Here is an 11,874-nt window from a genome sequence, read left to right on the forward strand (position 1 = left end):
CCCATTCATCAAGCACGTTGTTAAAACTTTGAATAGGTTTTTATTTTGGTCTCTGCATTTCTCATGCTCTCGATTTCAAAAACATTCGTTGCTCAAATTCTCCCATATAGAGCTTATTATGTATCCACCTTTTATTAACTGTGACCATCAGGAGAAGACAGCCATTGTACAAGGAGGTCATTGTCCATGACACGGCTGGAGCATGATGTCAAAGGTTGACCACTCAACATACCCTTCGTTCCATGAGATGGTTGAACCGCTCAGGATTTCACCATTACTAAAAGTCAAACGAGCCAAAATACTTGTTTTTTAGTAGCTCATTTTGTAAAAAGGCCCAGATGAGGTTGGTCTAAGAATTTGTACCGTCCAATGGGATAACAGACTTTATTTCAAAATGTCAAGATGGAGGCATGAGATAGCAGATGGTGGATTGAAAATCACCATGAATGATCCAGGGGCAAGTTGACTTCACACAGTTGGGTTGAAAACCACCATGGATGATCAAGGGCCATACAAGGCTGGGTTGGAAATCTCAATGAATGATCCAGGACCAGATTAACCTATATAAAGCTGGGTAGACAATGGCCACGTCTGATCCAGGGTTACCATGATTGCTTCATGGAAACCATGACTGATCCAGGGTCAACCTTAAACAGCTGGGTTGAAAACAAACGTAAATGACCGTAGGCCAGGTTAATATCACATAGCTTGAGTGAAAGAAACACCATGAATGATAACCAGAAACCCTAAAGCTTTACCCAAGACCTGATGGAGAAATAGGGTACACGGAGTTCTCCAAGTACAGCCTACAATGGCGCAGTCTTTAGCTGTTGTCCATAAATCATGGTCAATAATTTCCGAATAACCCCTTGTAGTAACGTATTCTAGGGTTAACTATTTTATTTCCATAGTGATATGACAAAGCATCCCAAAGCATTGTTTCCCTTAGAACTCTTGGGTTTCAAAACAGCATCAAATGACATTCAACTAAACATAAAAAAGATAGATAATAATCATATAAAGACAGTTGGATATTCCAGTTGCTCGAGTGTCTACAACCCAGCAGACGTGGACAATAATGTAAACAATTACTAAATTTAATTACCGTAAAAAGTCTCATTACCAAGTCAAAACGACATAAAACTCAGGCAGCGGTGTCCGTACATTTTCATTATTACTAAAGTAATACCGTAATGTTGTTTGTATAATTTGATTTTGTAATAAAGATGAGAAAGGCACAAAGTCGTTAATGATGATATAAATTGTGGTCGTGCGTACGGCGCACAACAAAGACCATCTTTCAAAATGAACATTAGTGCTCTTTTTGACTTTGTCCTTTGGAAATTCATTACTCCACAAAACAAGTTTTTTTGAGGTTTTTTTTTTGTTCCTTGGTCATAAGGAAAATAACCTCCCCAATGGTATTTATTGTATAACAGAACTCATTCAACGAGGTTTCCGTCACGTTGTGTAATGAAGTGTTGTAGAAGCACGTGTATAGAGCGCCACTTCTTTTCACGGCCTTTTGGCCGAGTTGGTTAATGGACCGGAGGTTTTTACGGAATAATAGAAATTATTTAGGCACCGAACCTTGGGGGACCATTCGTCAGAAGTGAATTTATAACGAACTAGAATGAGTAACCAACACAACCTAATCAGGGAGTTGTGCCGTGGATATTAATCCAAGGTGTTTGGCTCCCAGGGGAATTCTTTTTCGTAGCGTTGTTTTTTAACAGAATTTGGTAACATTTTTAAAAAAAATTATACATAAAAAACCCCCCAAAAACGAATTAGCATGTAAATTACGAAGCGTCCTCCATTGGTCAGATTCAGTATATGAATAGAAATAAGTAGTCTTTGCAGTGAGATTTTTGTTCTAAATTTTTATCATTTTTTTTTCCTTTTCCTACAGGAATTTGATCAGCGAGAAAAATATGAAAATTTAATTTTCTGATCTGTAAAAATTATATTATATTTTAGATCTGCATAAGAACAGAAATGGTTAGGATGTTAACACCAGCTGCTCAAGTTTTAAATTCCCAATTTAAAATTAAAATTAAAAAATTATTTCAAAATTTCAAGTAAAGGAATTTATACGTACGTTCCGTGGATAGAGTTCTCTTATCTGAACTCTATAGAAAGCCACCGGAGAATATATTGAAATTCCCCTCTCAATTTTGTCTTGAATTTTTCACAAATTCAAAAAAGTAAATTAGAATTTTATGGTTTTTTACTTTCGGAATCTGCAGCTCTCATTGCTGGATCTTGGGTTGACTTTGGACGTGTTTGTTTATCGCTTTGCACCTCGGGTTAGAAGAAAAATAGATTGGACGGGGACTTTTTGACTTTATGGCTCTATTAAGCATTTCAAAGCATTATTGTTATTGGGTAGAAAGGCCAAGCTGTGAAAAGGCTGCCCTGACATCCGTGATTTGTCATTCGATGCCCTGGTGAATTGCGTTGTCTGCGTAGACTTTCCAGAAACAGATACATTTTCTACTAAAGCTCTAAAAGAAAATAAAAACATTGGAATAACTTAATTCTTATTTACAATCAGGCATGTAGGGACCAAATACTTGTATCGTATCAAGAATTTTAAATCTATTAATGATATAGAAAGAAATGTCTAAGAATTGTTGCATTTAAACATTGCTTCCTTATGTACTGAGCCTGAAAGGGTAACTCTGTATTATCACATTTATGTTTCATTACAAGAAAGCAAACAATAATACAAAAAACACACATATAAAGCACGGACCCACACAGAGGCTCATACAGCCAGAGAGACACAAAAATCCCATAATTACACACAAAAGCCCTGGGTATATGATCTGTATCAAGTATATATATATATATACACTACCAGCTACAATGACTATTGTAGCTAGAAATATGGAGTATCTTCATAGGGGTACAGAGGCCCTTTATCACTCCCATCACTCCTGCGTTCCAATGGCCCTTTATCACTCCCATCACTCCTGTGTTCCAATGGCCCTTTATCACTCCCATCACTCCTGTGTTCCAATGGCCCTTTATCACTCCCATCACTCCTGTGTTCCAATGGCCCTTTATCACTCCCATCACTCCTGGGTTCCAATGGCCCTTTATCACTCCCATCACTCCTGTGTCCCAATGGCACGTTGTGTTCGCTGATCCAAGTTTAGGTTTAAAAGGCTAATTGATGGTTAGAAAACCCTTTTGTAATTATGTTACTATGTTTCTATGAAAACAGCTCAGTGACCCCAAACTTTTGAACAGTAGTGTGTTTATATATATATATAAATGTCAATTGTTACCTAGGGCTAGGGATCTTCCCTTTTGACGATTTTTACCGCAATTCCATATGCGGCCACAAGGGGCGCCTGTATTCTTCCCAAGGCGAGTAGAAATACATTGACTGATTTATAATAATTGCAGGAGCATGTAGAATGATTTTGAGACCCTGAGCATCCTAGTTGCATATATATATCTGGTCCACCCCCCCAAAAAAAAACATACCCCAAACCTACAACAATACAGCCCTCATTACAGGAAAAAAAATCTATGTCTCCTTCTCTTGGGGTTATTTTTCAATGTGACATTTATTCATCACTTAAACTTCATTCCGTATCCGAACAGCGCGACACCTTTCCTTGTAAGATATTAAGCAATAAAAAAAAAAAAAAAAAACGTATACTCCGGGGTCCTTGGCTAATAATTCTTTTACCCTTGTCAGTTTTTGTAAAGATTACAGCTATAAAAGGGGAGAAAAAATGGGGAATTTGTACTTCCATTCCCAGTACTGATACATCATTTACAGTCTGATGAGAGAGAGATTGTCGTGTGAAAGCCAACGAGACATCCTTAATCTCCTCATTTAGAATTCAAAGACCCGTTTCGCTGTCACTTTTTTTGAACGGCTATTAGATAACCGCGGCGTATGACGACAGGAGAGGCATTCTGTTCAGTTGTTATGGATCATATTTTAACCCCTTAAGGACAATGGGCAGTCCCTAAACCCATTGAAAGCAATGCATTTTGAGCCCGTACATGTACGGGCTTTGTCATTAAGGGGTTAATTGCTCGCATCCTCAAAGATTTATATCGGGCGACAGGACCGTCTTATAGGGATCGTCTCTTTTTTTTTGTCCGCTACCTAGAAAGCGAGAATAAGTCATCCCGGAGAAGACCGAGACCTTTATCGCAATGTCGCTGGTTGACTGAGTTTTACAAGAAAGGAATTAGTTATCCCGCAAACATCTAGCAGGCATTTATAAACATCTTACACCAGCTTTTTTGGCTTAGGCAAAACATTATTAAATGTATTCAACTGGGATCTATCAATTTTATTTATTTTTTTTTAACATTACACAGTGTTGTAAAAATCAAATGATTTGTGCGTTGGGGAGAAAACAGCTAACGGCCTGAATTCTCCAACACGAGGACAGTCGCTCGTCATTTTCCAAACCAGCTCGCCAGTAAATACGAAACCAGGAGAAGAAACTTGTTGGAAGAGTATCGCAGGTCTTGTAAAAAGCTTCAACGGCGGAATGATGGAAGGTCAACCAGAGGACAGGTAGAGCTTAAGCTTTTCCCACGAGGCAAGGGAAGGACTGGCAATCACGAGGCGGTCCTGGCCCTTTAAGGCCAGCGGCCACCTAATGACGGCTGGATGTGCGCCGCCGCATGCAACATTTTCTGCCCATGTAGTGAGCGTCATAAGAAGGTTGGGTGATTCTGCCTTCTTGCCATTTCTTGGTCTTAATGAATTAGGGCCCTGAGGTTTGACCTTCGACATCCACATGAAGAAGCCATAGATGTGTTCCTATCTCCAAGACCTCCTCCATTAGATCACCAGGTATTAGGGACTCGGTCCCTTTCCCTCTGGACAGGTATAGTAATTGTGACAGAATAAAAAAATATAGAGTGGGAGACGCACGCGACCAGACCATGGGAATTATATTTAATCGCGTAGTCGGACAGCATCTATCTAACCCTTTCATCGATTCCGACAGGGCCAGGGCTTCCATCAAGCACGGAGAATCTGCCCTAGGCTTGGCAAGGTGAACCGAATGCCCTTGTGCCTCCTCCTGATTCCAGAAGCAGATGTGGCGTCAGCACAAGGCATGACCTCCGATCCTGCCCCAGGTGCCAAGAGCAGAAAACGTCCCGATATAACTTTCCCCGCTAATGACCTGGTCGGTGGCATTTCAAAAGCACACCCAACCGCATCATCCCATCATCGGATTTAACAAACCCAAAACAGCGCTAAAACTTTCTTTCTTCTAAGCCTCCCTCAATATCACATTTAGCAGCTAAAACGATCCTCCGACCTATCTTTTTTTTATTATTTCGTATTCTTCATAAATATAGATTCATGGATATTTGTGCTCCTGTTCCAAATTCAGAGAGCATTTGCCGTTCGGCGACAGAGCCTAATGAAGCAGGGAGGGTTTTGCTATCACAAGCTGTATTATAGTCTCTTTTCAACTGAATGGGTTTTGCGGCATTATGTTTAAAAGATGCTATACACCGAAAAGCGCAGGTTTTTATATTATTTCTTGTCAAGGTTATAATACGCATTCAGCGCAAGAGTTTGGTAGCAGACTCGATGCAAAAAAAAAGAATGTACTTTGCTATTGACCTCATACGTATCCAAGGTCTCTGCGGGGCTTCATAGCAGAATGAAGGTCAGGGAAGTTTCCACTGGGATGGCGAAACGGTCAAATGGGAAATTCAAATGGGATTTGGGGGGGAAAAAAGAAGAGATTTAGTATATTTCAACTAAAAAATACCTTTTCTGGAACAGATAACGGATTCAGAAATAAACGATGCTGTCTATTTAACTCAATTGTTAGGAACCTGACATTTCTTCCATTGCGCCTGGAAAGGGTCACCTTGCTATTGAGAGATTTCTTTCTTTCTGTTACAGAGATTAATAGGACCCTAGCACATATTAAACAAATTCCACATCTCGGAATGGCAGTCGGTACTGCGGCCAATCAGAAATCAATCGCGTGAATAAGCTGAATGTATCAATGACTTTATTTCTTTCCTATACAATAGGTAACAAAATGAATAATGATAAATGCTGGGAAATAGTTACAGTGTAAAAGATAGAAGAACATTTTAGAATTGAGCAAGTCCAAAAGTTCTTAGATCTTTGGTGAGTATGCTTACTTTTAGGGTCTCTGGCACAAAGAGCTTGCAATCTGAATGCTGTAGGTATACTTGGCTTGATTACAGCTATGGGGGGATTATATGACAAGTACCCTAAGTGCTGGTACTGTGAGAGTAGGGCTCCTACCACAGGCCAAAGTAGGCATTACAATTCCGAGCTCCAGTGCGGATTTAAGGGGTCCTATGTCTGTGCTATAGCCCAATAATTGCACTTATACACATATCTCACAATGTATTGGGGTCAAAGTAAAGATGGCCTTCTTAATACGGCTTGTGTGATTCAATAACTTAAATCATCTTCTGGTGGAATTGGCCAAATACTACTAATGACTGGTACTGCAAATATAATTGGGAGGGAATAAAATAGTAAAAAGCGTGATACAATGCAATGTATCGGAATGTATTTCCTTTCTTCAGCCCAATCTAAAACCGTATTACCTTCTTATTATTAGCTGGACCCATTGTTTTCACACGTAATGCCTTTCTTTTCTTCACTGAACTCGCTGAAATATTATATGAATTAAAACATTTCAAGCAAGAATAAAAAGAACCCAGCGATAAAGCGCATTGTGCTTCCTAACATTACAAATGAGTCACAATTTTAATTAGCAGAAGCAGAATTAAGAACCCGAGTGATTAGAATGTCTGAAACATCGCGAATCTGGCATTTTTTGCACTGTAGAGCCCTCTAGTGGAGCAACGGGGTATTACAAGTAGAAATAATAAGAAAGGACTATTTACAGCCATCTGTACCTAGATACATTGTATCCGATACACACAAAACTGGGAAAAATAGCTATAAATCTTATTTTTAATCAGTTCCATGAACGCATATTTTCAATCCCGTATTTTTAAGCAGACCTATTAAAATGTAAACATTTTAAATACAGTAAAGGACCAACTCCAAGCCACCGAAACTCATATAAGATCTCTTCTCTAGCTAGAAGCCCCTGCATGATGGGGCGGCGTGTGAATATGTATTTTATCTCTGTAGGATGCTGAATTTAATTGAGTTCTAATCCTCATATCTGTAAATGTGTTTAAAACTTTAAATCTTTCTAGTCTCAATCCTCCCACTCAATATACTTTATCAGTAGTGGCCAAGTTAAGCTATATGAAAACCGAGCAGATCAATTTCTGTTCGTAATCAAAACATATGCTCAGAAGATACAAAATGCCTGACTTAATTAGGAACCGCCGGTATTTGCCAGAACGCTGCAATACCGAGAGATAAAATGAACAGACGGGAACTACCTCCTATACAACGAGCTAAGTATGGCACATTGACACTCTGAGGGCCAAACTACCCCTGCAATAAGTATAAGGGCCGGTTATCCGGGTATTTGGAGACAGTGGAGTTGTTACGTGGCACGGTTATCCGAAAAGACTGATGCTGTATCAATCATTTGTTGTAAGTTAAGGGAAGTTGTCCAAGGGGATAGAAGTTGAAGGGAGGCAGGAGCTCTTTGACCCACCTCAAATCTTACATGGTTCTTGCACTTGTTTTATTGCCATGATAAGGTCATTACTACTAAATATCAAAAAAAGGGCTGCAAAAAGTGCTTACATGGATGAAATGCAATAATACCCACTGCGCCGGCCCAGATGTTGTATGTAAACTGCTTATAAGTACAGCTGGCCGACAAGCCACCAGAAGAAGCCCTGCTCATTTTTCTTTACCGATAATTGCTAAGTAGAACAGCTTCCCAGCAGAAGTGGTTTCTTATGAGAGAAATGTAAACATACACGGGATAGACATACGGCTCCTGAATCTAAGACGAGACCAACGACTGATTAAGAGTCTTTACAGCCAGAGAAACGGGCGACTACAGGGGCCTAATGGCTCCCACCTTCACCCACCAACTGAAGATATAAGTTAGTCTGGCAGAGACCCCCCATGGTTTGTTGCCTTGGTATGTTGTACGATGATCCATTGTCGTATTGTGGTGGAAGCCTCCAAGTCATGAAATCCATGCTTGAAGAGAAGAAATATCGGCTCCCACCGGCTCCCACTAGCCAAGTTCTACATGATAATGTAACAAAGAGCAGGAGGTCATTCTGTTGGTGTCCCCGGAGTGACCTCCGCCAAAAGTAGGACCTGCAATACATTTATGGCTGATCAAGAGTCTTGATCAATCACCCCTTTAGTCTAACCGTGCCACCACTTCTGATGCCCTCTATTTTCATGCAGTTGGTTTTTTTACCAGGGTCAATGAGTACGTAAAGCGTTGGATGGCCGGACCCAAGTTTTCTTGTTTCCTACTTTTTCCCGTCTCGCTAGCAGAGGAACAATCCTCGTGGCGGCATCTTCTACAAATGAGGCGCTCTAGATCTCGCTTGCAATCCCTAAACATATTTGTTAAGACTCGATGTAAACCTCCATTATCCTTAATATCCTACACCCAAAACGCGAATAAATATTCATCCATCATTAATCAGAGACGCCTAGTAATGTGTTATAAAAAGACACTGAATCGGTTAACGAGTGATCTTAAAGAAACTTATTTTCAAAAAATAATGAAAAACACAAAAAAAACAAAATGTACTGTATTTCTGAATTGTGTTTTAGAGACATAACACCGAAAAAAAACTAGGCTACATTTAATACCGCCGTCCTTTCCAGCGTCGCGCATGCATTATGCTAAACCTTTTCCCATCTGGGAGCGCAGCCTTGTACAGTATGTAGCTGAGATCATTATACTGAAAGAAATTATACTAAATAATTCAGATTCCGAATTCATTTTACAACAGCAACCGAGTTTCTGCATCAAAAGGAAAGCTAAATAAACAGGTAACGGCCGACAAACAGTTTTGTAAAAAGAACAGGGATATGTGTGGGTTTTTACATCTCTTGGGGGGGAGGGGGGGAGAAAGCAGTCCCAAAAAATGAACTTAATGTAAGAAAATAATTCACAAAGAAAAAAAAACGGAGGAGGAAAAACACACAAAAAAAAGCCAAACGTTAAATCTCAAATCAGATGGAGAGCCGTGATAATCATCGAAGAACGTCGTCAACAACTTCATCAATTATCGGTGGCTAGAAGCTGGACTCTGCGGTTGTGTGAGTTTTATTAATTGGTCTCGGTGGTAAATAATGAGTTTAAAGCTCTTACCTGTTTGCCCTCGGGACTGAGGGCCGGAGGCAGACAATAATTTGCAGCAAACCATTAGCACGTACGCCAGAAAGAGCCAGTGAGACGGGACCATCGATTTGGCATGGAATCTCATCCTGCAGACACAAATAGGAAGCCAATGAATAAAACAGACGGGGGTTCTCGGGATCACCCAAGTTTGAGGTTCGCTTCTTGTGTTGGTTCGGAACGGATCTTTAAGTAGATAGCATTGGTAACGCTGCGTCACCGGACGCCCGGAACACATCGAACAAAGCCCAGTAACAAAACGTCTTGAGTTGGGCCAAAAGTCGGAAATAAAAAGAATCAGCGGTAGAAACTTTACTTTTTTTTATCTCCTTCAGGGTAATCCCACAAGGGCAAAGACAAGGGCTAAACGGGGCAAAAGCTGCCAGTTCTTCAACCAATGACATCATGATGAGTGGTCAAAATGTCAAAATGTTTTTTAGGCAAGAACCGCTGAAAAAAGTAATATTTTACCGGGCAGAAAATGCAACCCCCAACGTTATTTATACAGACACTGCCCCCCCCGGTGCAAACCCCCGATCTGCAGCTCCACAGTGTGTGGCGCTAATATCCAGCGTTAGTAATAAAATCAGTGTTGTCCTACAAGACAAATTTCAATGAATTCTAAATAATAAGGAGCCATAAAAAAAGATGATGTCACCAAAATTAAATTTCCACCACGTTATTTTTTGTGAAACCCCAATTTTTCTGCCATTTTTTGACCAACTGCATGCATTGCATTCACAGAGCTCCGGTGTATTCCTTTGCGCTTTTACAATAAGTCATTCCAAGTGTTGGACTGGAATCTCAGGTTAACGACATCTTCCCGACGTTGAGTATTTGATAGACGGAGTGCCAATGAACTCAAACCGAGCCGTCAGGATTCTTTTTAAGTGAAATGCAACCAGAAATGGAATTAGTTGTAAAAATTCTGTAAAATGGTTCTGCTAAATCCTAAAAGCGGAACGAGATACTGAAAACCGCGACCCAATCCCACTGAATAAATCACGGCGCCATTACCTCCACCACGAGGTGTCCATTGACCCGACCGATTCAGAAAGCGACTTTTACGGCCTTTGCAGATAATTCACTTTTTCGATCAGTTCAAAAACACCATTTATTAATGAAATCACAGAGTCTTTGGCCAACATGGAAAAGCTGGATGGTCGCCATGTGGACTCTTTGAAGACTTCTTAATATTTAACATTATTGGGGTTTTCTGCACTAAAGAAGACTTTAGATCAATAAATAAGTACAATGTATCCGTCATGTCCGTTCTTCTAGATATCTACGCCTCTCCTTCTCGGCTGCTATGAGAAAAGTTTCCTTACCTTGGAGACTTTGCGAGAAGTTTGTTCAAGTCAAACACAATTATTTTAGGATCTGCTTCGACGTTACTCCAAAATCCCATTTGCAAGAGCAGGTAACGGGTTCTGCTTTTCATAAAAACCTCTTTTTCCCCCAACTGGGACCTAAAAAAAACGCCAAAGCAGAAGAGACAGCAATTAGAGATTTACGTAGTGATGTTCAGCTCGGTATCTCGCCCCAATATAATTAGATTACAGAATTTGCACCGGTTTAAAACCAATAAATATATAGATAAAAAATGGGAACGGATCGAAAAAAACAGATCGAAAAAATACCAGAAGGGTCCATTGGGTGTTACTGCTACTTTTTTAATGAAACACAAAAATTTTACTGCCATGATAGACACTAACTATATTCCTCCGAACATCTGAATGTCCAGTCTTCTAAACTAACAATGCACTTAATAATGGCTAATTAACCCCTTAAGGACAATGGGTGGTCCTTAAAACCATTAAAAATGCATTGTGAGCCCGTACGTGTACGGGCCTTGTTTTAAGGGGTTAATATTGAGGGATTCAAGGAAGGAAATGAAGTGATTTTAGATTTTTACTTTAAGGGGAAAGACTGCAGTGGTTTCATGAAAGGATGGAAAAGGAAAAAGAAAAGAAGAGCAAAGAGAAAAGGAAAATGGAATGGAAATTAAAGAAAAAGGAAAGAAATAAAAGGAAAGAAAAGGAAACAACATAATGGGAATTTGGAAAGGAAAGGGGAATGGAAATTAAAGAAAAAGGAAATAGGAAAGGAAATTAAAGGAAAGAAAAGGAAAGAAAAGGAAAGAAAAAGAATAGGACATTGGAAAGGAAAGGAAGTGGATGGAAAAAGAAGAGGAAATGGAAAAGGAAATGTAAGGAAAAGAAAGAAGGAAAAGGAAATGAAACAAAAGGACATTGGAAAGGAAAGAGAAGGGAAGAGAGAAGGGGAAAAGGAGAAGAAATGAGAGGAAAGGGAAAAGGAAATGAAAGGAAAGAGAAAAAGAAAAGGAAAAGGAAATGCAAAGGAAAAGGGAAACCTCTGAATCGTCTTTTAAGTTGTTGTCAGCGTAGATCTTGACTTCTCCTGAATATTAAGATGTTTATCATTTATCACACATTTGATTTCTGTAAACCTTTTTCTTGTTGAAATTGAATATAAAGTAATTCTTTGCGTCCCAACAGAGCCCGACTCCCATTACCAGGAACAATGCATGGAATAAACCAGGAGGGATATTAAT

At 39.7% G+C, this 11,874-nt stretch overlaps 1 protein-coding gene across 1 annotated transcript in view; it reads right to left on the minus strand.

Moving 5' to 3' along the window:
- Nucleotides 1-10,750, minus strand: part of TAFA4 (TAFA chemokine like family member 4) — a 35,057-nt gene extending 24,307 nt beyond the window's left edge. The window contains exons 1-2 of the mRNA XM_053469926.1: nucleotides 10,628-10,750; nucleotides 9,273-9,388 (exon numbers count right to left, since the gene is read on the minus strand). Of these exons, the coding sequence (XP_053325901.1) occupies nucleotides 9,273-9,388; nucleotides 10,628-10,740 (229 nt within the window). The 5' untranslated portion in view covers nucleotides 10,741-10,750. The remainder of the gene's footprint in view (nucleotides 1-9,272; nucleotides 9,389-10,627) is intronic.
- Nucleotides 10,751-11,874: the final 1,124 nt, after the last annotated feature.

Source organism: Spea bombifrons, chromosome 6 (genome assembly GCF_027358695.1).
Source record: "Spea bombifrons isolate aSpeBom1 chromosome 6, aSpeBom1.2.pri, whole genome shotgun sequence".
Taxonomy (NCBI): domain Eukaryota; kingdom Metazoa; phylum Chordata; class Amphibia; order Anura; family Pelobatidae; genus Spea; species Spea bombifrons.